At 44.9% G+C, this 27,158-nt stretch overlaps 1 protein-coding gene across 6 annotated transcripts in view; it reads left to right on the top strand.

Annotated features, from left to right (window-relative positions):
* The window catches only part of PHTF2 (putative homeodomain transcription factor 2), a gene marked incomplete at its 5' end in the record, with an annotated part of 52,697 nt that extends 47,520 nt beyond the window's left edge, over positions 1–5,177 (top strand). For all 6 annotated transcript variants that reach the window (XM_084266047.1, XM_084266045.1, XM_084266046.1 and 3 more), the window contains 2 exons: positions 1,953–2,078; positions 2,830–5,177. In XM_084266047.1, the coding sequence (XP_084122173.1) occupies positions 1,953–2,078; positions 2,830–2,850 (147 nt within the window). In that variant the 3' untranslated portion in view covers positions 2,851–5,177. The remainder of the gene's footprint in view (positions 1–1,952; positions 2,079–2,829) is intronic.
* Positions 5,178–27,158: the final 21,981 nt, after the last annotated feature.

Below are 27,158 nucleotides of genomic sequence, written 5' to 3'. Positions count from 1 at the left end.
CTCATTCTACTGCACCTTGAATTATGGTCACTTACCCCTTGGATTCCTGTGTGCCACGAAGCAGTTCTTAAAATGAAGCTCAAACTCTGTTTAATCCAGTCAGCTAGTAGCTGAGATGGCGTATTTGTACTAGTCTGCTGAGGAATTCTCCCACCAGCACGTATGGTCCCCTCATCTAAAAATAGTGTGCAGCATTTCCCGTGAGAGGGCTGACAGCACGGGCTGAAAGCTGACAAAGCAACAACTGAAGTAGAGAGTTAGGGTTCAGCCATGTGGTGAGCCTGGCTAAGACATTATCTCTTAATTTAAGAATAAGGGACCACAAAGCCTTTAGGAGCTGGTTTTGGAACAGGTGAAAGGAATTATTCTCTGTGCATCAGGTAGCAGACTTGTGCAACTGTGGGTCAGGGGAAATTGCGGATGCAGAAAGGTTACCTGGGTTCAAGGAGAGGCTGGACAAAGTACAACAGATTCTCATGAATTGAAACGTTTGTGTACTGTGAGAACGTAGTAGGGTAAGAAGTAGCTACTGTTGGTAGGAGGATGCTGATCATCTTCTGATTCACTAAGTGTTTGCCATGCTTTCATCCTTTAAAAAAAGGATAGTTCCTGTTTTGCCCTTTCCAGAGATGTATTGACTGATGTGGCATTTCCAACAGGGACTCGGCTCTTGCAGCACAAATCCCAGACCCAGGCTTAGCTACTGTGAGAACATGCCCAAAAGTGAGAAGGGATTTCCAAGCCACCTAGCATGACCTTTAAATGAATTTTTGGTAGTTAGTGATCAACACAATTGTATAATTAATGTCCACTAGCTAAATAGAGTTGTTTGGGTGTTTTATTTGGTTTTAGATACGTTTGATCCTTAAGCTTTTACAGAAGACTCTTTGAATAACCTTACTGTGTTGTTACTCCCAAAATTGCTGCGCTGAATCCAAAATGTAAAAACTTTTTCCTTAAGAAGTTTCATTGCAGTTCTTCTCAGAATCATGTCTTTTAGATCTTTTGTATTTGCAGCAGACTTTTATACCACATTACATCTAAACGAAAAGGTTGCTCATTCTTATTGCACTTCTTTTGAAAGAAGAGTCGGAGCTCTGAAATTCTTCTTTGTTAAAAAGGGCTTTGTAAGGCCTTCTTCAAGGCCCAGGATGTAATGCAGGAGAGGGATGAAGATGGGTTTAAAGCTAGAAAATATAAATGACCAAAGCAGTGAGAGTTGTTATACCTTATATAATCCACTCTTATTTTAAAGTTTTTTTTTCTTCTTCCTTTACTTGACATAATTCTTGGCCTGAAAAGTTTGGGTGACTTTATTCACACACTAAGAATTGAAAATGGGTGAAATAGCCTCTTTGTTCAGGTTTTGCTGCAGAATAATTTTGGCTAGGTTTTGAGCTTTCCAATGCAAAAAAAAAAAAAAAAAAAAAGTAAAATATTGGCAGTGATTTTTTTTTTAAATACCTTTATCTTCCTTTTCTGGCTATGTTCATCAGTAATTGTTGTGAAAATTAATGGAAAAGGAGGGGAATTGCATTAGAAAGAACATTTTTTCTTAATTTTTCATAGCCTTCTGTCACTGTGGAAACTCTTCTTCTTGGTGTTTCATAACGGTTCTGCTGTCTGTTAACTCAGCACTGAAGGTGATTTCTGGAAAATGATAAGGAATTCTAAAATGATGTCATCTTGGTGCCAGGAAAACTAGCTCTCTATTTTCCTGACTCTATGAGCAACTTGGTGGATGCTCTAGATAGGTAGCCTCTGATTTTTTGAGGGGTTATTTAGATACAATCAGTCAACAGGCAGTTAACATGTTTTTATATGCAGATGAATAGGAGAATGTTTTACCTGAAGACCTCCTAAAGTGCCTAATATCAGTCAACACACACATTAACAAAACCCCCTTTGTGTAATTTCTGCTTTTTAATGATGCTATTATTTTGCATTACTAGGAACTGGACAGTCCCTTTAGGTTATATGGGCTTACAATGAATCCACTGCTTTATAATATCACCCAAGTTGTCATCCTGTCAGCAGTTTCTGGTGTCATCAGTGACTTGCTTGGATTTAATTTAAAGGTAACTGCTTGATTATCATCCTTTTTTTCACAATGGCATTACAGAATGTTACAATAGATGGATAATATGTTGTAGCCTAATGAATTCTTAACTGCATTCACTGGAAGATGTAATGTTTGAAAATGGTTATGAAATGTAAGCTGTATCAGAAGAATGGTGATGTATTTGTCAAAGCAGCCCCCTTAATATTTTTTGCATTTTATGGCGCTCTAACTTCATTTAGGACACATAATTACTAAGAATTCATGGACATAAATACAGAGACATGAGTGCAAAATCTTATTTAACTTTTCTTCATGTCCCAGATCTGATTATTCTCTTGAATTCCTTGCATAAAGACATAAAGAGACTTTATGTCTCTTTAATGGACACAGAAAGGTGCAAGCAATCCTTGTCTTGCACTGTAGTAAATCATTACAGTAGATACAGTATTACTGTGACCATTCTTGCACAGTGCTATTTTATCATGTCTAAAGGAGTGTGTTTTTAGGTTCTACTGAAACTATGGAAGCTGTTTCAAGACTGAGGTTATGAAGCACCTTAGTTTCCACAAGCTTGTAGCACGAAGCCGTTAATCAGCCACTGAGTTTGCTTACATCTATCTGTTTTCTTCCTGTTGGAAGTAAAGGAATGTAAACTTTGTATGAATCCTAGAACATGCACCAAATGCAATAATAAGAAAAAAGATGTGGTGGCATTGCTGGTTTGGTGAGCACAAAATAATGCTGATTTACTGTTCTAACTTTTCCAGCTGTGGAAGATCAAATCTTGACGATATAGAAAGAAGATGAGATAACAGTGTTATAGAAAAGCTCATTGATTGACAAAACTGCCTCAAAGCAGCCACTGAATCTGTATTTCAGATGCTACAACCTCTTCAAGGATGTTGTTTGGAAAACCGAAGTGTTTACATCTGACTGTTTTGTGCAATCTTTGTATTTATTTCATCTTCTCACTGTTTTATGTTCGTTTTATTGACATTTGTATTTTATTTTCAAACTTCTTTGTTTTGTTTTGGAAAGGGTCATATTTGAGAAGGGTCAAAAACTGTCTGAGAACTTGAAATCCTGGAAACTTATTACACTAAATCACTGTATCTGTTAAAGCTGAAGCCAATGCTGAGCATTTTAAGTTACAGTAGTGCTATATGGAAGCCATTTGACTTTCCATAGCATGGTAAAATCGCTTAGAATATTTCATTTGCACCAATCATTTATGAGGACAACGTAACATCAGTAGATGTTTGGTTGCAATAGAAAAGCTAGACATAGTGAAAAAAAAGTACTGACAATACGGTATGACAGGTAGCAGAAATATTTTATATTAGTATTAGAGACAAGTGGGAATTTTTAATATTTTGAGTAATTCCAGGATCTAAACTCATGTAGGCTGCAGTTTAAATATCCTGGGCTATTCATAAGGTATTACATAACAAGTCAACAAGTGCTCTTTGATAACACTTTTATTAGAGCAATAATTGTAAATGGTTACCATGCTGTATGATATTTTGATAAAACTAAATAGTGTATTTATTTGAAATACTGGGCTGTTCTGCGCAGCTCTGACTGTGCATGCTCAATATGTGCACTTTTTATTGTTACTTTTAATGAGAAACTTTATATATACATATAAATGTATATCAATTGGAATATATTATGGTGAACTATGGAGCAGTATATATTATATGTTGAAACTGAATATTTAAACAAGCGAAAGATTTACTGGTGAAAGGAGTGATATGAATGACTGAGCATAATCCAGAGAGATGCTCTCCTCTTGTACACTATAGTATATGCCATTCGTACCACATTGAAGTTTAAGAGCAGTTAAACACCGAAAACAAGTTTGTCCGGTGAGCAGCAGGGCTCCTGAAGCCTGCTACTGTGCAGGTTTGTGGCTTCAGAGAAGCTCCTTTCCTCCTGTTCCTCTCCAGCAGAGGTTATTCCCTAGCGCTTCCCGGCTGGGCTTTCCCACCTCTCCCTCTGCTGTCCATCCCCACCTCCCACGTGGACCAGTCACATTGGCTCTTTGTTCTCCAGTGTGATGGAAATAGATGTCCACCCCTGTTGAACTGTTACTTGGCAAAACATTTCCACCTACAAACGATACTGGGAGGATTAATATCACCAGGTGCAAGTATTCCTACATTTTATGTTTCTAAAATAGTGGCTTCATATTGAAAAGTGACAAGTAATTAGGTAACGAGAGTCTGGACATTGCACTATTTGCTAAACTTCAGAATCTGGAGAGATTTGAAGTAATGTATCTTAAACTTATGTGGTATAAAAATATTTTTATATATGAAGCAACACAAACAAGCATTTTGTATTTTATTTGCCTCTGTACTAATGTTTAATAATGACCAAAGTGCATTCTGGTTTTTGAAAGAATGTATTACTGGAGCTTTAAGAACATACTATATTTAGTTTCTCATGTGAAAACTTCAGCTGCATATGATCTGTTTCTTCTTTCTCTGTTGTTTGATGTTGGGATTGTTTTTAAAAATTAAGTACATTTTATACACAGTTTTTTCCAAATTATGGTACAGACCTACACAGAACTTAATTTTGCACAAAATATATTTTAAGAAAAAAAAGTACCGCAGGAGTTCTATGGGTGATAAAAGATAAGGCTACTGCTTTTTACAGCCTGTCACTATTACAAAACCATTCTTTACTCTAGAATGGAATTATTTTTAGAAATGTAAAATGGTGAATATGCAGGGAATAAAAAAAGAGGAAGGGAAAACATTGCGGTTTCGATTGAAGGTGTAATTAGTTGAACCATGAATACCTCAGCTACTAGCACTGTGCTGGGTTGTTGCACTAACAAATGGTGGCTTGGGGAGAGTAAAAGATTTGTGAAATGAAATGAAAAATAATAAAAACCTTTATTTGCTACCATTAGGTATATTCGTTATGTTAAAAAGGGGATGGGTTTATTCTCCATCTCTCAATATGGAAAATCCAGTATGAGAATAGAGGCAAGTAGAAATATGGCAGATCTTGCATGTTAACTGTTATTTTTTGCCACATGTTTTGTAACTGAAAGTGTGATCAGGCTTGGAATAAAGCTTTCTATGGTTGATGGTAAAAAAGAAAAAAAAAACAATGCGGTGAGCTGTATCTTTCAGTTACATCCAGCACATTTCTGAGGCTGCCTGCTTTGATTTAAATCCCTAAATTCTATTTAAATTGAAGTGTATTTGGGAGAGAAATCCAGCACGTGGGATGCAAATGATGGTTGTCAGAACTGCACTTTATCACAAGAACACAAACTTTCAGACACTTAGTTAATGCAAAATAGTTTAATTTTATTTAGTAGTGGTGTCCATGCAGTTCCAACTAACTGTGTCTGCTTGAAAAATACTGAAACAGAATTCAGTCCTATTTCACCAGGTTTTAAGGGATTAGTTTCACTCACCATTTTGACTGTTCCATTGCGTGACAAGATGTACTTCCATGTCAAAATGGACAGGCAAACTAAAGGACTTTGAAATTGAAGTTAAATGTTTCAGTAACATGTTATGGAATATCTGGACAGAATTAATATATGAAGACTTATGCATTTTATCTGTTTGTTTACTGACTAGTGAAACATTTTCTAACAGAAAACTGCTACCAGCTCTCAAACCTGTTTTCATTAGCTTAATTTTTGGTTTCTCCAAAGATCAGTCCTTGGACTTTGAACGTGTTCTGCTGGTGGTGTCCCCATGGCCACCGGTGACTGAGCAGTGGGTTAGGCTCCACACTTGTGTTCATTTGCTCACTTTGTAAACTTACTCCAGATGTAAGCTGCTTGCAATTTGAAATGTCTTTTTGACAGTCCTGAAAGCCACTGCTCATCTGAGAGCCATTCTTATTAACATCCATCTTTAGGTGACATCTTGTGTGCCGGAGTTCTCAGACATTGCCAGAACATGTTATATGTAGTGGAAGTTCCTGAAAGGACCAAGTACCTCCCAAAATAGTTGTGGAGCTGAAGATGATGGGATCTCACCCTGATGCTGTTTACTGGCTTGCTTCAGATCATGTCCCCTTTTTGTCAGTCCTGAGGGTCTTAAAACTGTCCCATCCAATAGAAAATCTGACATGGAATCTAAGCAGTTGTTGGTGTTCAGGCACAAATTTGGTGTATGCTGAATGTCCTCTGTCTTACACCAATGGTTATAATTGGGGAATCTTGGTGCCTCCTAAAGAAAGAGTTGTACTCCTACATCTTGTAGCATGGAGCTAAATTTCCATGTGTGCTCTCCCGAGTCCCACCTTAGGAATCTGTAGGGATGCAAGGAAACCACAGGTGGGAGTTTTAGGAGCTTTTATCTCTGGGCCTTATGCTTAATGTATAATTACAAACCTGTTTGTAAGTGTATGGTCTCTGGTAGGCTCCAGTAAGCCATCCAGTGTGTGGATTGCATGTATTGAAGGAAGAAAAAAATAATATTACAGCCCTTTTCTTGCAGAGTTATGATGTTACCTCAGCCTGGTGTGTGCCAGAGCAGAACAGAGTAAGTTAAAGCCAAGTGCAGTCAAAAGGTATTTTAATAGTTTCATTAGTCCTTCATGTTATCTTCTCCGGATCGGGCCTGTAAAACCCTTTGGTGGATACCAGTTTGGGAACTTCCAAAAGCTTCTCTGGATCCTGAGTGCATTTCATTCCAGGTAATGCTTTATAACAGTATTGCCTCACGCTTCAGAGATCTATTGGTGGCATCCAGCAGCATATGGTAGAGACTGATTTCTCTGGTGTCTACAGACGGTGATAGTGGGTGGCTGCTGCTGTCTTTACTGGACTTTATCTATACTGATAAAGCCTCCTCAGCTAGCCTCATGTTACCAGTTTCTTGGTAGTGAATTTGCTGCAGTGTAAGAACTTTGGGGGAGGAGGAATGCATGATTCTTAGTCTGTAGAGCAATCTTTTTTTTTATTGTGTGTCTGCACAAAGCAGATACCTGTATTGGTACAGGAGATGGGGAAGCCATAAATAGTGACTGACAAACCATATGCTGTGTTCAGCAAGGGGGGAATTTTGGGAGTGTCTAGCCTGGGACTCCAAAGATTGCTGCAGGACATCTGGGAGGTATCTGTACTGCTGATGTTCATGAATTGGCTGGTAGAGGTGTTTGTGGTGATACCTGTCAGCTCTGCTCTTCTCTGCTCATTTTGCCTATTGCTTTGCTAACAGAGCAGATAGACCCCACTGGTGGCCACAGCCAAACAATTCTGGAAGGGAGAAATGCCCAAGCCTGCCATGGGCAGTTTGTGATAAGGATGACTTGGGAAAGGAAGGGATTCCTCTGATATCTGAACCTACTGCACCCTCACCCACTTCTGGCAACAATTCCACTGTTGTAGTTTGATATCTACATCATTAAATATAAACTGTGAACTCAGCATTGCCTGGGGCTTGGTGGGAAGAGATTTCCTCCTTACTGGGTAAAGCAGTCAGTCACTGCTAACCTTGAATCTGGCATGTGGTGCATGGCTTCTAGATAAAGAGGAAGCCTTAAGAAGGCCTGTCTTGTGAAGCCCTCGCATTAGGGACTCCAAGGTCTTGCCCACAGCATGCTTCTAGTTCTCTTGATAAGGACTGACACAGTTTGTAATGCGTAGCAAGGGAAAGTTCAGTAACAACAAAAAACTACAGAAATCTCCAAAGTGGCTGTATCTTGGTCTTGCTGTGGGTGCAAGATGGTCATCATGCAGGCTGAAAACTGTTGTTGATCAGCGGCTGTAGATACTGTGGCTTACAAGTCCTTTTGGCAATGCTAAATCGGGTGGAAATATGGGTTCTAGATGTAGAAGATCCCCATATCCTGCAACTAGTCTCAAAGCTGGTCAGCTACTGCCACCATGTCTTCTCTTTGGTCTTTCTATCCCCACAGATACTGTATCCCATGGAGTTTAATAGGCAACACTACAGGAGTCTTGAAGATGCTGTTGACTGCTGCTTCATGGATGTTGGTATAGGAGATGTTCCATGTGAAAGAAAACTTTTTAGCCATCTTCTGGCTGTATCAGTAATTGGACCTGCTTTGTCGTCCCCTGCAGAAAGCTCCTCTTGGGGCCAGTGGTGGAGCACACTGCTACCACCACAGCAGCCTGGACACTTGTCCAGCTGCTCTGCACTTCAGCTACGTCACATCGGGTGTAAGGCAGATGGGGCTTTCTGGCAACAAGCTGTCAGAAGGTCTTTAGTGCTGCCATACCAAAGATGCACTGGAGTTTTATCTAAGCAGGTATGTAAGGCCGTGGGTTTTAATTGTTGTATATTAGCTCAGGACAGAATTTAAGTCCCATCTCTGTTTCCCTGGGGAAGTTTGCAGTGTGGCGATACGGGCAAGGAAACCGTTTGGCTGATGCTGACTGTGTTAACATTTGGGTTGCCAGTGTGAGCTTGTCCTTTGAGAGCTTTCCATTGTTACCTGTGGTACGTATCCTTGGGGAATGACTTCATTATGAAAGTGTGAAGTGTCTGCACAGAGTTATCTTAGATTAAACGTTGGAAGGTCAGTAGGTAACCTCAGTGTGTTGTAACTGACTCTCTCAGAGCGCTGTTATGAGAGAACATAAAGTGAATGCTGAAACCTGACCTCTTTGGTATTTCATTAAACCATTGGTACAGTGATGCTGACTGGGATGGAAGACAACTAAACCAATCCAGCAACAAGGGTCTGACTGTGGTGGAAGTTCACTCTCCAACGGCTCTGCACACCTGGCTCTGTATACCTGATGCCGTGGCCACAGACTGTGTAGGACTCCCTGACCCAAGCTTCTGGTGTCTGATGCTGAGCTGACCCGGGGCTCCCATTGCAGTTACTTTTCCCTGACTGAAGCCACACATTCAGATCTTAAGGAGAGTTTTGTTCAGTTGATCTCTGACGCTAATTTTAGTGATCCTGTGGGATATTTCTCTCTCGAGTGTAAGAAGAAAATAGTGTGGATAATTTAGAACCGGATGTGAAACTTTTAGCCACCTAAATTAGGGCAGATTAATCCTACTTTGCTGTCTTGTACCACAGTGAAGCCTTTAGCGTTTGCAGCTGTGTAATTAGCTCAGCTGCCACTGGGAAAGAAGATACTTTGTTCTTTATTTTATTGGTTTGTTCTTAAGAAAAAAAGGATTTCCAACTGCAAAGTCCATAACCCTGCACCAGCGCTGCGAGAGCATCCCCGTGAGCTGTGGTGCTCCAGCTGGTGATCTGCCCACCTCGGCACAGGTCAGCAGCCTGGAGACAGCATGGTGCCGGCATGGCAGCAGCACCAAAAATAACCACGGCCAGCACCAGGTCAACACCATAGGTGCACCTGAAGAGATCTCCTTGTAAATGAAATGAGTAACTGGAAGGCTGGGTAAAATCAGCTCTAAACTCAACCCGCTCATGGTGAAATGCTGCTCCTGTTTCCAGGGAGGCTGACTCCATAGCTGACTCCATAGCTGACCATAGGCTGACTCCAAAGCCCTGTCTCCCTAACAGGCACTTGGGCTGTTACTGCCTGGGCAGATGTGTCAGGAAGAGCAAAGCACGGGGTTTAACCTGCATTTCTTACCTCTCCTTTGCTTGTCACCTCCTAAAGTAATAGCTCTTGATAGCAGGTACCCAGCGCTGAACATAGTGCAGTACCCCTGTCCCTGGTCTTATAGGCTGTGAATGTTGCCATGGAACAAGGCCTCTCGTTGGTCTTTTGACTTCTCTGGTGTCGAGCAGTCTGACTGTTGGCAGCTCTTGCTAGTTTGTGCTACAACTTATTTTCATCGCTCGTGACGCTGGCTCAAGCGCTTCCTTCCTCTCCGGAGTGCAGCTGCATTTCTTTCCTGCCATGCTGTTTGCTACATCAACCCAGTCGTGGTTTTCTTTGAGCATGATCTGTCTCGGCGGTGTTTCTGCCATGAGCAGCGGTACTGGGAGAGCCACGCAAGCGTCGCCCTGCGGTAAGGGGGTGGAAACTGAAACTGGAGCTTTGGCTGCAGAACGCGGTTTATGTAGCTACACACAGTAGTGATCACTGGCATCAACCTTGGAATAAACAGGAGCCATTGAAGCCATTGAAATGGGATTAATTCCCATTGTGTACAGAGTGCAATTAGTATAGTGAATGCAAATAACAGACTGGCAACAATTGTGGCCTTGAGGTGACATAACGCCGCCGTTAGAGACCACCATTATTTCCTATTCTTCTTTCCCACGCACGTGGGCACATTGTGCCTTTCAATTGCACCACAAATCCTGGCTTTCTAGATAAAAATAAACCCTCGGAAATTCCAAGTACACAAAAGAATAATTGTGGAATAATTGTCATAACTTGGAGGAAGCAACAGATGTTTCACTTGTTGCTGGAACCCTCTGAAGGGGGACTGATTTTCCAAGCGTATCGAGTACATGCTAATCAGAAGCATTTTTCTTTATGCAGCCTCATAATGGTATTCTCAAAATGTTCTTTGTGTTAGCTTAATGATGCACTACTGGGACTCAAGTAGCAGGTTTTGCCACTACCTTTGTATTTTGTTTCTTTCAAATTCTCTTACCTAGGCCAGTAACCTTTCTTGAAATGAAAAACAAAGTAGAATTTTAATTATTGAAAATAATACTGAATATTGAAAATAGCATTAAAAACCCAAAAGCTGGTTAGGGAAAAATTGTTTTAAAGAATCTTTTGTTGAAGATCAAGTCAATGCCTTGTTGGAGTTACTGCTGTTAATGCACATCTAACACCCGGAGCTTGCAGGTGGGGAATATACTGAGAGCCACAATGCTCCCTTCTCCAGATCTGATCTTTTGAACCAGCTCCTTCTAACAGCAGCTGTGCCTTCTATCCTCAAGATACCTTCCCAGCTCCACAAAACTGAAATGGCTGTCATTGCAGTGCAAGGATATTACGTAGATCATACAACTTGGATAGTGGTACTGAACATTAAAAAATGTCTATTGACCTTGACCTTAGATGCAGACAGACTGTAGAGGATCCAAAGCAGAGCTGCAAAGATGGTCAAACCACTTTCTGAACCTGACCTGTGAGGAAAGACTGAAGGAGTTAAGTCTCTCCTCCCTGGGGAGGAGAAGGCTCAGGACAAAGAGGATGGAGGCTCTGTTTTCACAGGAAGACACATGGAGAAGATACCGGGCAAGGGAATCAATTGCCTGTTTCAGCTGCAGAAGGTTTCCTTGCATGCACAGATCTATGTCCTTAAAATGCAAAGGCTTTCATTGTATCAGAATACAAAAAATAACCAAGAGGTGAAGATATAAACAAGGGAGGCCTCAGGAGTGCTAATTCTCAGATGCAGCAGATACTTGAGAAAGCATTGCCAGAGCCTTTGGGACATTGCTGTGAGCTCAGACAGGTGCCCCTCTGACAAAGGCTGGGGCAGGCTGTTCCCAGGTTGTGCAGACCCTGCAGAATTATCCTCTGGGAGCACAGTTTCTTCTCATCCTTTAGGAGTACCCTAAGTCTGCAGGAGGTTTATCTGGTTAACATTCCTGTGAAGCTACTGGTTTCAGTCCACGTGGCAGAAGGAAGAACCTTAGTAGTGTAGTAAGGCCAGAGTGTTTACAGAGCACTTTCACTTGAGTGTACATGGAAGTCTTGTGGTTTTGCAGTAAGATGTCACTGAGATTTAAGCAGCAGTAAATTACCAAGTGTTTGACCGCAGGGAAAAGCTGTTAGCTCCCCAAAACTTTAGGGACCATGATTCTGCAAATAGTTTTAACCAGCATCAATATAATCAAACTTGGAAGACCAGAGCTAGCCTGTGTGTGAGTGCCCACAGACTGATTTCAGCCAGGATGCCCAGAAGCTGACAACCAATCAGGTGAATGGTGTATCAGACAAATGTAGCAGTGGTACGTACGTGAGGTTGTACAGGCTCTTCAGATGCTCCGCTCAATAATAGGGGATTTCCTCCCAGTATATTTTGAAATTTTGATATTCCACATTCCCCTTTGAATTAGTCATCATCAGCTGGCAGTTTCTTCTACAATTTGCAGGTTGGTTTTATGATGGAGTGTTTTAGTTCATGTGTGAATAAACTTGGGAGAAAAGAGAGAGGAACTGTGATGTGGTTGGGAAGAGCAGATGAATGGGTCATGGACAGGGGGAAGGAGAGCAGCATGTGCTGTGTGCGCAGGGGGAGAAGAAAGGACAAGCCAAGAAAAACCATCTAGGATGTTGAGGAGAACAGGTTTTCCTTACAGAAAGATGACATTGCCTCACTAGTTCGAGGCTGAATAGGTGGAAAGTTGTTGCTTAGAATAATGACAGGAACTGGAACTAGGGTTGCACAAAAGCAGTTTTGCCCATGTTGCATGTAACCTCTGTGTGGTGTAGGGAGGCAGAGGGGTAGGAGAGGTGTCAAGATGAATGGAGCACAGCTGGTTTCCTTTGAGTTCTGGTGTTGAGGATTTCTTCCTGTGTTTCACAGGACTTCTGTCCCTGGGTCTTTTCTCCATGCAAGGCTGAGGTGCACTCAGAATCACAGAATCACAGAATTATCAAGGTTGGAAAAGACCTAAAAGATCATCCAGTCCAACCATTCACCTATTACTACTAGCTCCCACTAAACCATGTCCCTCAATACAATGTCCAGTCTTTCCTTGAACACCCCCAGGGTCGGTGACTCCACCACCTCCCTGGGCAATGCATTCCAGTGCCTGACTACCCTTTCAGAGAAGTAGTGCTTCCTGAACCATGGCAAATCATAGAATACGTCAAGTTGGAAGGGATCCATAAGGATCATTGAGGCCAACTCCCTGCTCTTCGCAGGACAACCTAAAAATGAACCATATGACTAAGAGCATCATCCACATGCTCCTTGAAGGCTGAGAGGGTTGGCGCTGTGACCACTTCCCTGGGGAGCCTGTTCCAGTGACTGACCACCCTCTCAGTGAAGAATCTTTTCCTAATGTCCAATCTGAACTTTCGCTGATGCAGCTTCATTCCATTTCCTTGTGTCCTGTTGCTGCTGTGCTGCTTTGGGCTGGGATAGAGTCAATTTTCTTCATCGCAGCTGGCACAGGGCTGTGGTTTGGGTTTGTGCTGGACACAGATTCAATAACACAGGGATGTTTTAGCTGTTGCTGAGCAGTGCTCACACAGAGCCAAGGCCTCTTCTGCCCCTCACCCCCCCTCACCAGCGAGTGGGCTGGGGGTGCACAAGGAGTTGGGAGGGGACACAGACAGAACAGCTGAGCCCAACTGACCACAGCGATATTCTCCACCATATTATGTCCTGCTCAGCGTGTAAAGCTGGGGGAACAAGAGGGAATGAGGGACATTTGGAGAGGTGGCGTTTGTCTTCCCAGGTCACCATTATGCATGGTGGAGCCCTGTTTTCCTGGAGATGGCTGGACACCTGCCTGCCCATGAGATGCGGGGAATAAATTCCTGGCTTTGCTTTGCTTACGTGCACGGCTTTGGCTTTACTGATTGAATTGTCTTTATCTGAACCCGTGAGTGTTCTCACTTTTACCCTTCCGATTCTCTCTTCTATCCTCTTGTGGGGAGAGCAAACGAGCAGCTGTGTGGGGCTCAGTTGCCAGCTGGGGTTAAACCATGACAGCTGGTCACCACAAGGAAGAGATCAGCATCTTCTCCTCCACTGCTCCCCTTGTGCAAGTTGTATACTGCGATGAGGTCACTGCTCAGCCTTCTCCAAGTTGAACAAACCAAGTGACCTCAGCTGCTCCTTGTAAGTTTGGTTCCTGAGGCTTTCACCATCTTGGTCACTGTCTTCTGGACACACTCTAATAGTGTGATGTCCTTCTGTTGAGGTGCCGGTGCCCAAAAATGTGCACAATGCTTGAGATGAGGTCATACCACTGCAGTATAGAGTGGGATAGGTCACCTCCCTTGACTGACTAGATGCTGTGTTAGATGCATCCAGGACCCAGCTGACCCTCTTGGCTGCCTGTTGACTTGTACTCAACTTGCCATCAACCTAAATCCCCAGGTCTCTTTCTGTGGTCCCAGTGCCCTGAGAGTCAGGGAGAGCAAACATGGCTGTGAGCATGGAGAAGGAGAAGATACCATAGGGAGGGATGAGGTGTGTTTCAAAGACAACCCTGGAACGCTCCACCCTCTTGTTAGTGTATCACAGACACGGGCGGCGTTTCGTGCTTTTGTCTCTTTGCAGCGTTAGCAGCAGCGTTAGCAGCAGCACATCTCCGGGTACTGGTGCCATGTACTGAAACATATGGTAAATTACTTGCCCATATGGGTTGGAAGAGCGATGTGTGTTCGGCAGATTAAGCCCCAGAACAATCAGAAGACGAGCTTTGCATTCCAAGCTGGAGAGCATGGCAATCATCTCGCATTGTCTAGACTTTCCTCTCTCTGTCATTTTTACATATTTTGCAGCGATTACATTCATTTCCTCTGCCTTCCTTTCTGCCAAGATCCATCTGTGACTGAGAATCAGTTAAGAAAGCTTTTCATATTCATGGCGTTAGTCACTGGGAGCATATTTGGAGTGAGCACTTCTGATGCTCCCATCCATTTCTGTTACAGTAAACTAATCCCATTCTGAGAGGTTGATTGAAACTGTTTGGGGTTGGTTGGGGGTTTTTCTAATTTTATTTTTTTATGCCTACATGAAAAAAAAATCACGGAGCCGATGTTTTAAAGGAATGATTAATCTCATTTTTATTAGAAGATATATTATCAGGTATGATAGCAAAAAATCATTACTTTGCCCATAAAAATGTATTAATTAAAGGACTGTGTCACAAAAAAATGAAGACAAAATTATTACAGAGTAATTTTCATTAGAAACTAGTGAAAGTGCAGCTCTTGCCTGGCTGGAATTAGGAGTTGATATTCCCCTTTTTCAGTTTGCCAATGTCGATGGGATTTTAAATTACTTATGACAAGCTTGAGAAATATCATGTATATTAGCAAGGTGAAGGAGAGCGCCTAGATAACGGTGAAGCCTCAGAACCTGAGGAAGGGCTGGAAGTTTCATCAAAACCTCTGGATTCCTCAATGCTTCCTCAGCCAACGGGAATATTCTCGCCTCTGAAATACCGATTGAGTTGTACTTTCCTTTCACCTTGGGCTGAAGCTAAAAGCCTTGCTCTCAAGTGCTGCTTTCCAAAGGAGGGAGCAAGGAGAATTTGCCTTTAAGTACTGCCTTAGGGTTCCGGCACATTTATCAAGCAGACAAAGGTTTTGGTATAGGCAGGAGCTCGGTGCTTTGTTCGAGGGAGCCGTAAGCCACCACACAGAGCCTCTCCCCAATTCGTCATGTGGACAGCCCTCTCCTTGAGTGGGAAATCTGGAAACGGATCTGGTTGTGTAGTTCGGTTTCTTCTTTCGGCTGTCATGAAATTCCAGTCTGGTGTGAGACTTGGGAAGCTGCTGCGGTTTCAGGGGTGCTCTGAGTCACCGGAGCAAGGTGCCAGCCGGGCACTCGGCGCAGCCCCCCCGCTTCCGCAGGGCTCTGCGATGCTCTTCTCTGCGCCCCAGCCCCGAAGTGTCACGTCCTGCCGCCCGTGGCCGGCGCAGGGGGCTGCGTCCGCGCGTAGCTTTTTCTTCCTTAATTTTAAAATGACCACTTTCTGCCGGTTTACCGACAGAGGCGTGTGAGCTTGTGGCAAATCTGTGCTCGCCTCCCCGCCCGGCTCTGGCGGAACTGCGGGGCGACCGCCCGCTCACGGCCCCCGCGGGAGGCCCGGCCCGCAGAGCGGGGCTGGGACGGGACGCACCGGGGACTCCCTGCCACGGTGTGCGCAGCAGGGAGTGCTGTGTCCTCACCGCAGGCCGGGGCTCAGCCCGGCTCCCCGCAGCCTGGCTGGGATGCTGGGCTGCTCTGCTCCGTCCTGCCTGCAGATGGGGACTGGAGGCTGCGTTCTGAGGCACAGCCACGCCAGCCGCAGCTCGCTCCCAGGAGGCGGTTGCTCGTCCGTCCCCGCAAGCCCGGCTCTGGCTCGGGCTCTGCCTGAGACCCGCGTTTCTCGAAGAGGGGAGCGCGGTGTTAAAGAGCAGCAGCCCTTCGGCTTGGGCTGGCTTCCCAGGTCCTCTGCTGAAAGACAGAAGGAAGCTGAGGGAACGGCAAGAGATGTGCTTCTTCAGTGGAGAGCGTGGTAAGAAACTGGCCCAAACGTGTGTAACTGCCTACAAATACCCACAGAGGCGTGTTTAGAATCACCCATGGCACACTCACTGACAACAGGGAGCTGTGCACGCTGGAGGGAAGGGATGCCATCCAGAGGGACCTTGATGGGCTTGAGAGCTGGGCCCGTGCAAGCTGCATGAAGTTCAGCAAAGCCAAATGCACATGGGTCAGCTTAATGCCAAGCACAGCTACAGGCTGGGCGGAGAATGGATTGAGAGCAGCCCCGAGGAGAAGGACTTGGGGGTGCTGATTGATATAAATCTCAACGTGACCCAGCAATGTGCTCTTGAGCTCAGAAAGCCAACTGCATCCTGGGCTGCATCAAAACCAGCATCACCAGCAGGTTGAGGGAGGGGATTCTCCCACTTTACTCCACCCTTGTGAGACCCCCACCTGCAGTACTGCATCCAGCTCTGGGGTCCCCAGTACAAGACAGACATGGAACTGTTGGAATGAGTCCAGAGGAGGCCACAAAGATGATCAGAGGGCTGGAACACCTCTTTTATGAACACAGGCTGAGGAAGTTGGGCTTGTTCAGCCTGGAGAAGAGGAGGCTCCACAGAGAACTTATTGCAACCTTCTAGTATCTAAAGGAGCCTACAGGAAAGCTGGAGAGGGACTGTTAAAAAGGATGTGGAGTGACAGGACAAGGGGTAATGGCTTTAAGGTGAAGTGGGGTAGATTTATCTTAGATATTAAGAAGAAATTCTGCCCTGTGAGGGTGGTGAGGCCCTGGCACAGCTTGCCCAGAGAAGCTGTGGCTGCCCCCTCCCTGACAGTGTTCAAGGCCAGGTTGGATGGGACTTTGGGCACCCTTGTCTAAGTGGAGAGTGTCCCTGCACATGGCATGGGGTTGGAACTAGATGGGATTTAAGGTCCCTTCTGACCCAAACCATTCTGTGATTCTATGACAAACAAAATGATGGACAAATGGTCTTTCATGTTACCTACGCTGGGATGTGAAAGAGCAGGGAAAAGCAGCTTGGCAAGCCTGCTTTTGATTCTCTGTGAATGGGTTATTTGGGCTGCAGATGATCCCGTTGGTATTTGTTACACTGATAATCAGAGAAGGCTGCTGCACATCACGCTTCTTAGCTGAGGGAAAGTGCCTTGTGCCTGTAGCTATGCATATTCCCAGGCCTGCTCAGCCTTGGAGATGAAGTGGCAATGCATGACCAGGCTACCTCAATGGCTTTGCCTGGGGACGTCTGGGTTTCACCATGGCAGGCAGAGTGGTGCTGCAGCACCCACTCCCCCTGCAGTGACTTTTTCTCTTTGGTGGAGCAAACCTAGGTATTTATATTCCAGAATGTGCTGAAACCTTCTGTGATACATAAGAATTACTCGTCATTTTGAAGAGAGATGAAATAGGGGACTCAGCACCAGGTCTCTGGCTTTTATGTTCCTCGTAAAAGGCTTGAAGTGCTCAAGTAGCCCAGTACTCAGCTGGGGGTGCTTCCCCCTGCACTGTAACAAACTGGCAGAGTGGCTGATTTCTCTTCCAGGTGTTCTATGAAATCCTGCCCACCCTGCAATAAGAGGTTTATGTTTGATTTCAGAAGAGCCAAGCTTTCATTTTTATTTCATAGGGAGTTGGTTCTGATTTACGTGATTAAGAGTTTTATAAAACTTATTATTCTTGTAAGGATATGGGGGGAGGGGTTGCCCCTCCTAAGCATGGAGGGACAGGCATACCCATAGATTCTGTTGCTAAAACGAGGGTGTTTTTGTGACTGTAGACTGATAAACAAGGAGAAAAACCATGATAGCATTATGATGCCTTGCACCCCACTAGGAAGAGCCTAGAGACTAAATGCATGACTAAGGACATGGTCAGAAAAGCGTTAACACCTCAAATTTAGCAGCTGAGTCAAGCTTATGGGGATGGAGGTGTGTGAAGCAGGCAATGCCACACTGAATTTTCTTCTTTGTCTTTAATTAGCCCTTATATCTATCTTCTCCTGGATTTTCAGATTGAAGGCTTATAAACTCTGCTTGTTCCCACTTGCAGATCTTTGGTATATAGATGCTTTTAAAAAAATAATCAGATAAATACAAGAGCACAGAACGATCAATGCTGGACCTTTGCCTCAGCTTCTACAGCCTGCTGCTGCAGGATGGTGACGTTAGGGTGCTGGTGCTGCAGCTTCTCCCAGTCTCCAGTGGGACAGAAAGCTCATGTTTATCACCGGTTCTCTAAGGTTTGTAAGTTCCATCTTTGCATTAAACTGTATGTGCTTGTGTTGGAGATGCAGATCTCTGAACTCTGGTGCTGTCAACCATTCTGCTCCTTGTGGGGGGACCAGGGTTAGAGAAGAGCCCAAAGTCTCTTCCTTCCCTTCCTGTCTCCTTGGTGTCTCTGTGTTCCCACCTGCATCACCTGTGCTAGGCTTTACAAGATTTACAATATCTTTTGTTAAATATTGAAACCGTTTCCATCACTTTGTTAGGTTTTACAAGTTCCTGAGAGACAGAATTTCCAAGGCATTTTTTCTTGAACAGCCCAAAATTTAAGTCCCAGCTGTCTCTTTAACTTGTAGTCTCACTCCCCCAGCAGTTACAGCCTTTGATCGTCAAAATTTCTATTATGCTACTTGATTAAAGATATTCAGAACTCAAGGTGAGAGCAGAGAGAGATTTACATTTGAAGTGATTTATTAACCTGCCATAATTTAAGGTCATGCTAGTTTCAGAATATTGTTAGTCCTTAATTTCTGTCTCTCTTTGTGCTATCCAGTAATAGACAACTAACGTTACTTTTTAATTCAAAGGGTTTTACTTCCTTGGAGGAAATATTAGAAGGAAATAAAAATTCTGTAGTTGGTAAAAGGGATTAGGAAAAAAAATCCTTTTGAATTCCCAGGCTGAAAATCCCTAGGCTACAGCCACAACTGATTAAGATATCACCTAGGCAAGAAAAGAAAAAATACCCCTGGTGTGCCCAACTTGTGTGGTCCCCTCTGTGTCACCTGATGGGTAGCCATGGTGTGTCAAACTGAGCTGTGAATGGCGACAATACACCGTAACTATGGACTTTGCTTGGTAGTGCTACAGTCTGCTTTGAGCTATGGTATGAAAAACCCTGGGTGGGTTAATTTCAGGGCAGACAAACACAGTTCAGCTAAGACACTCAGCATATCAAGACTCGAATATCCCACTCTTCTACCAGTGCCGCTCCATGGTGCAGGGGAACAGTAGTTTTACTGACTTTGTGTGTCAACCATCCCCTAACTGTCCTTCAGAAAACTGAGGAAGTTAAAAGAGTGTCTTGGGATTCTGGCATGGTACAGATGGTGCTCGCTAAGCACTCTCACTTCATTGTCTTCATACGGGACACCTTTTATTTCCTTGAGAATAGAACAATACTTTGCTACACATAAATGCAAGTGCATGGTTAACCAAAGAAAAATGATGTCATGCAAAATTACAGTTTCCTGATAGAAAGCCATATGGTCCTGGTAGGAGCGAGCCTCAGGCCTGAACAAACCTACACAGGGGTTACTGTCCAAACTCAGACTGAGCAGGGCTGCTTGTGCGACTGCCAGGATGCGTTCTGCGAGTGTGAATGTGCGTGTGTGCGTGTGTGCGTGCATGTATAGACCCTCCTTGCCGTGCTCTGTGTGGGCAGGGATGTTCTGCTGCCTTTTCTGTTCCTTGCCAAGCACAGCACATGCACAATGAGCTAGAAAAAATTCAGCTTCTGTGTCCCTGCGAGAAGAAAGCATTACCTGGGTATTGATGTTCTCCATATTCTGCAAGGACCTGCTCTGTTTCTTTGAGAGCCCTGGACTTAGGTTTTCAAAATACCTGGTATTCTTTTCAAACAGAAAAAAAAACCCCATGCAGACAGTTTTTGAGGGGAAAGAACCAGACCAAGTGAATCAAATTATTCAGGGGGAAAGGTTAACAAGCCTGAGGTAGTTAGTCAGAACGGTGGGCTATGTGTCAGGGTTGACACGTTGATGGGTTCTAGGCAAAAGCAGCTGAAAGGATGGACCTGTGATGACCCATGCAGGGACTGCGCTCTGGAGGAAAACATGTGCCCCATCTGTTAGAAACATGCATTTTTCTCTAACAGCTGTACACCAAGCCCTGTCTCTAGGCACCTGAATGCACACCACAGTGAGAAGCAGTGTCATCTCATTGGGAAGAGAAGATAGGTTCTGCGATGCAAATGTGAACTTCAGAAAGAGACACTTTACATTCCCAGCACGGCACCCTTGCGAACACATTAGTGATTACCTGCTAGTTAGATGCACCGCAAAATATTCATTCTTATAAACCTGTGACATCCACAGTTACTCACTTTTGTGCCACTTTCTGAGCACTGCCCGTGTGTTCTGCTTCAAAGGATCGAGGGGTGGGAGCAGGCAGAGGCTGTACAGGCAGTGCAGTGAGGGCAGTAACAGGTACTGTGACTTTTGGCTGCAGCAGGACTCCATGTGTAGGAAGGCTGCCCTCATCTCAGAAGAGCCTGGACAGCTTCCTGCCTTGTCAGTGTTGGTGACAATCCTTTGGGTTGCCCCCAGTCATCAGAAATGGAATTCAGCGTATTTGGTTTGCATGGCAAGGTTTTGGTAGTCAGGGGGAGATACAGGGGTGCCTTCTGTGAGAAGCTGCCAGAAGCTTCCCCCCAGGTCTGACAGAGCCAAGACCAGCTGGCTCCAAAATGGATCTGCCACTGGCCAAGGCAGAGCCCATCAGCGGTGGTGGCAGTGCCTATGGGATAACACGGTTAAGCCAGAGGGACAAGTGAGAGTCTGTGAGAGATACAACTCTACAGACACCTGGGTCAGTGCAGAAGGAGGAGGAGGTGCCCCAGGCACCAGAGCAGAGATCCCTTGCAGCCTGTGAAGATCATGGTGAGGCAGGCTGTCCCCTTGCAGCCCATGGAGTTTGATGGGGGAGTGCATATCCACATGCAGCCCATGGAAGACCCCAAACTTGAGCGAGTGGGTGCACCCAAAGGAGGTTATGACCCCATAGGAAGTCCATGTTGGAGCAATCTCCTGGCAGGACACGTGGGCTCATAGAGAGAGGAGCCCATACTGGAGCAGGTTTGCTGTCAGGATGTGACCCTGTGGGGGACCCACACTGGAGCAGTCTGGCCTGAGGGACTGCACCCTGTGGAAGGGACTCAAGCTGGAGCAGTTGTTGAAGAACTGCAGCCCATAGGAAGGACTCATGTTGGAGAAGTTAGTGGAGGACTGTCTACTGTGGGAGGTACCCCATGCTGGATCAGGACAAGAGTGTGAGGAGTCCTCCCTGTGAGGAGGAAGGAGCGGCAGAGACAATGTGATGAACTGACCACAACCCCCATTCACTGTCCACCTGTGCCACTCAGGGAGAGGGGAGAGAGAAATGAGGAGTGAAGTTAAGCCTGGGAAGAAGGGAGGGGTATGTGAGACATTTTAAGATTTGTTTTTTTATTTCTCCTTACCTGACTTTGATTTGATTGGTAACAGATTAAATTAGATTCCCCTGAATCGAGTCTGTTTTGCCCATGACAATTATTGGTGAGTGATCTCTCCCTGTCTTTATCTCAACACACAAGCTGCTTGTTATATTTTCTCTCCTCTGTCTAGCAGAGGAGGGCAGTGATGGAGAAGCTTTGGTGAGCACTTGTCCTCCAGCCAGCGTCAACCCATCATATTCATCTGCCTCCTAAATGCTTGTGGAGCTGAGTGGAGATGTTGCACACAGATAACATAATGAATACCTCCTGCTGAACCCTCAGGGTTTCCCTGCTTATCTCCTTCATGCAGCCCGATCCTATAGATATGCTCGGGATGTGTCCGAAATTGAAGGCATCTGGGAACATTTTAGCAGGGATTTATCTATCCTGACTTCAGAAACTGAAGTTACATACTTACCAGGTAATTTACAATAGTTTCTTAAAATTACACAATATTAGCTAATTACAAGAATTCTATGACTATGTATATTATTTATGACTTAAAAGACAAAATTCTTTCCTCTTAAGTTATTATGTTTTTTATTATGCCGACGAATCACTTTTCTACTGAAAGACCTGAGTAGAAAACAATGATGTTTGCATTTTCTACTAATGCTTACTGCTAAAGCTTAGAAGATCAACACCATGTTGATCTTGCCTATAAATACTTCCGTAGTCAGAGCAGAAGGGCTTCAGCAGGGTCATACCAACACGGCTGGCATACCCTGGGTGCCAGCGGCACAGTCCCAAGCAGCTTGCTGTGGGCTGCAGTGATCATGAAGATCCCATGTCCTAGTTGTCCTTTCCCAGTGGTAAGGCTGTGAGGAAGAGTCAGCACCAGAAACAGATCTGCTGGCCTCTCTCTGCTTTGGTTGTGTGTATAGGTGTCTGTGCCATGTTCCGGGCAAACAAACCAACATCATCAGCAGCCCACTTCATCCAACTTCTCCACTTGCCCATAGAACAACTCCCACCACTCCTGTATCCTACAGAAGCTGGCCATGGCTAGCTTTTTGACATGTAAAGGCTGTATGTAACCGCAAGCAAAGGGAGTAAGAGTTGCCATTGCAATGAGTGGGTCAATTCATACTTCATATTTCACATGCTGCAATTGCCTTTTTGCCTTTTTATCTTACTTCAAAACCATATTTTATTAAAAAATGGGATAGTTCCTTGCTGCCCCTCAGGCTGTGCTGGCTGAGGTTCTTGTGCTTGGTGCCTTGATGTGAGAGTAATTGCTACTGTTGTATAGCAACACCCCATACACCCTACTTTGACTCACGAGACCCATTTGTTCCATCCAAGCCTGCAATGTTTACATGGCCATGCCTGGATCAGAGGTCCCCAAACACTTTTCTGTGTAGGCAATCCAGGTGAAAATCAGCATCTGATCCTCCAGGTTAGTTTGCCCCAGGCAAGCCTGCTCTTGGGCTGATGGTGGCAGAGCTGTGTGCTGCTGTGCATGTTGTTTACAAGGTCCTCCTGGTGTGAAGAAAATGCCTGAAGTGAATGGGGGAACCAGGGGGGATTTGTCACTAGGTCAGTCCATCATTTATTTCCTTTGGATTTCAGGAGCTGCATGAGCAGTGGGGATTGCAGGGCAGAGCAGGAACACCTGAGTGGGAAGGTCTGACTGAGGGCAGAGAACTCTGGTGGCACCCAGGCCCAAAGCACTTGGTGCCTTGTCACCTCCGGCCCCACTGCTGGGGCACTTGCTGGTGTTTTGCTGCAGCTCATGAAGCTCAGGGATGGTGATGCTTATAAGTGGGGCTGAAACATGAATAAATTCTATGTAATTTGCAAAACACTTTAACGATCAGTCTTAAAAAACACTAGCTATCAAACCTTCTGAATTTGTTTCAAAGCCATTTAGTCTGGAAAGGAGCTTCTAATCAAAGAACATAATGGACCTATAAAACTATGAAGTAGAGACCTACTTATTAACCTCAGGGGACCAAAGGTATGGAGAGGGTCAATTCAGGCTGCATTTGCATTTGTGTGCCAGCATGAACAAACGTTCACTGTGGAGAGAACAGGACGTGAGATGAGAGAGGGGAATCGGGCAGAGGCTGCTCGGGGAGTCTGTCTGCAGGGAGTGAAGCTGCGGGTCCTCTGGAGACGCTTTCTGAGCAGAGCCTGGGGCTGGGCTCTTTCAGTTTTGTTAAATGTGAAGCCTGTCTCGAAGCCAGGGCAGAAGCGTTGCTGAAGCTGCCTTCTCTCAGGAAGAGCACCTCCCTATAGATCAATGCAGCAAGTGAATAGCAGTCAGGTTAAGGGGGCTCTATGCCCTACGGCATGAGCTGTTGCAGTTAGGGGAAAAAACTTTTCCTCCTTGGCACAAGGATAGTCTGGGGGCTTGTGCTGCTGGGTGCTAGTTGTTGGGAGATGCCACAACATTGGACTTGGTGCCTTGTGCCCAGACACACGGACCCACAGCACAAGCTTGTGACCCTCTCTCAGCTGGATGCCGTGCAGGACAGCTCTCCATGCCCCTGGGTGCTGCAGTGCTGGTGTGCAAGTTGGATGGGCAGGTGCCTCCAAAAAAGCTCTGTGAGCTCCTGCAGCCACTATGGAACTTGGGGCATGTCTATCAGGTACTAACCCAAAAAGCTGTGCCGTACCAGGAATGTGGGAGACAGGAGTCATTCAGGAGGAGGCACATTCATCTTTCCTGGGGTGTTATAAAAGAGAAATCACTTGCTATTGTTCATGATGTTGGTTTGAGAGGTGCTCTGAAATATTCTGTACTAACACATTACAGTGCTCTGTATTGCCTGCTGAGCTTATTTTAAAAAAAACTTCTGGAGTGAGTGAAGTGCTAATTGGAATAGGTGTTTCATACATGGTGAGTTTTGTGGACTATGCATGAAAAGGACTGATTTTCTTCCTGAATTAAATAGGTACCTAAATGTAGCTCCTTGTATTTGCTGGTTTAGAGGCAGGGTAAACAATTTTCTGTTTTATGGACTGCAATTCTTTAAATACTTTAGTTAAAGCTCTTAGCATAGTTTTTAATCACTTTGGGGGAGTACAAACACGAACATTCATTAATTTAATACATACATATGAATAGAAACTTCTGACCCATAGGCAGCCCTGCTGCCTGGTGATGCCAGGGGCTGTCTGTGTCTGTGTGTGACTCTGTGTGTCTGTGTGTGTTTTCACCTGGTTTTGTTGCCTGTTGTTTTTCAGTACTTTTGAGCAAAGGGCAATCCAGGAAGCAAAACCTATGGGTTTTGAGTGTTAGAGAAGCCCCGTAAACATTGAGATGGCTTCAGGGACAGCAGCAATGCCAATTTCTTGGAAGGGGAGGGCAGAAGGACACCAGTGCCCTGGCCTCGTTCCAGCTGGGTCTCCAGCTGTAGCTGTAGCTCTGGAGTTGCTCAGATTCTTTCAACTTGCAGCTGCACTGGGTGTCTCACTGTAGATCTGGATTTAGCTTTCGTGTTTTAGTTGCTTCTCCCACTGCTTCCACACCTACAGCATCTTTGGGTGGGTAACAAGGCTCTCCCTTGGTGGTACAGAGGGCATCACAAGGGTTGGATTCTTGACCTTCCTACACTGCAAGGGAGTAATTGCTGCTGCCGGGCTGCCACTGCAGTGCCAGCACGCTGCTGACATTGTTCAACCCAAATGCAACCTCTGGGAAAACTGAGGGAAGAGCCTGTGTTGAAGAGCCCATCAGCACCCTAGGGTTGCTCTGGAGGGCAGAGGACATTGTGCTCTCTTCTCCTCTGGCACCATCCCTCTCCTTGTGTTTAACCAGGCCTTTGACTTAATTTTATTTTTTTTGTAGAAGTGCAACCACATCTTTCCTTGCTGTCTCCAAAAGATGCAGTGCTTTGTGGCAACATTTGTCATGCTTGATAGGTCATCTTTTTCCATCTGTAAGCTTGAAGAAGTTAAAAACAGAGCAAGCAAGCAAGTGGCCACACCACAGAAAGCCCTGCCACTGCTCCTCCTCACCATACTCCTTTCTCTTTTTTTTTATTTTGGGAGGGACAGCCACCCATCTCAGACAGAGATATTTAGGAAGCTCCTGAGTGGGAGTGGAAGGTGGAGCTCCAGGCCTCTCTGCGGGCAGTTGTGTACTGGTGTTCCCCCAGCTGTTTAAAAGAGATTTATCTGTACCTTGTAAGCAGAACTCTCCTTATCGATGAATTGAGCTGGCAGAGTGACTTATTGCCATAGAGACACTAAAGGCAGGAAAGCACAGAGCATCATTTCTTGATTGGCTGTCATTCAGAGATGTTGTTTATGTTACTGTGTCTTGAAAATATATATATTTTTTTAAAATGCTGCAAGCCTGGGTTCCAGCTATGGAGATAAATGTGCTGTCATCTCATTGCTATTAGAAATACCAAGAATAATATTTGGGAACTGGGGTGATGGGGCTGTGCATGCCCATGCTGGCTGCAGGAGGGTGATGGTCTATGCAGTGCCAATTGGTACTTCTCTAGGCAGCAGGAAGATGCTGCTACTCTGAGGAAGAGGCCAGCCCTGGATGCTGAGCAGGGAACTGGCAGGTTGGCCACTGGTGGACTCGGGGCATAGGTGATATTTTGAGTCCTGGACACTCCTGAAGCACAGATGTTTCCATCCAGATGGTGCACTGGATTTTCCTTTGGGATTAATGTCTAATTAAAAAGCTCACTGTTTCAATGACAGCTGGGGAGGTAAAGGTGGTACTCGACTCTGACGTGATGGATGGAGAAACAGCCTTGGGAGTCCTTGAGTCTAATAGACATGGGGGTGGGAACCCTGTGTGACACAGCTACAGAAATAATCTCCAAGTCCTCTATTAGTCATGAGAGTAGGCAGCCTGCCTCACCAGTGTGGCCTTTTTAGCAACAATTATGGGCAATATCCTAGGTGTCAAGGGGACGAAAGAGGGAAAGAACTCTTTGGAGACTCACAGAAGTGGACTGTGAAGTAAATCCCTAATGAGATCAGTGATTCCTGGGCAAGTCCAAAGCCTTCTCTAACTTTGAGCTCCATGGCAGTGTACCAAGAAACTTTTCCCCTTCACACCAAAGATTCCCTCCAAGCAAGGAGAAACGTGGAAAGCAACATCCTCATTAGCTGAGCTGTGCTCTTCTACTTACGCCTCTGCAGTTCTGGCCCCGTGTTCCTGCTGCAGCAGTGGTGTACAAAAAACCTGTAGTGGCTAAGACAGAAATGTGCCTGCGGCTTTGCCTGTCCTTGCCTTTGTAAAATGAATTTGGAGACTTCCAGTGGAGATCATAGCATGCAGCCGCCACAAAACCTGGCCTGAACACTTGGATCATTATCAGCACAGACATTTAACTATAATAGCATCGAAGAGAAAACATTATTTGTACTTGTATAAGGACTTACTGGCTGTGTGTAGAGTTAGCATGTCTAATCAATGACTGCTGCTGATTTCTGGAGGCCAAGACAGATGATTTGGGTTGGGTTTCAATACCAGGTGTGGGGTATATCTATGTATTGATAAGACACCCAGGAGTATGTTAACAAGTTGGCTGATGTCAGT

This window comes from Gallinula chloropus (genome assembly GCF_964237585.1).
Source record: "Gallinula chloropus genome assembly, chromosome: 1".
NCBI classification, from domain to species: domain Eukaryota; kingdom Metazoa; phylum Chordata; class Aves; order Gruiformes; family Rallidae; genus Gallinula; species Gallinula chloropus.
This window is presented reverse-complemented; position numbering and strand designations above follow the sequence as displayed.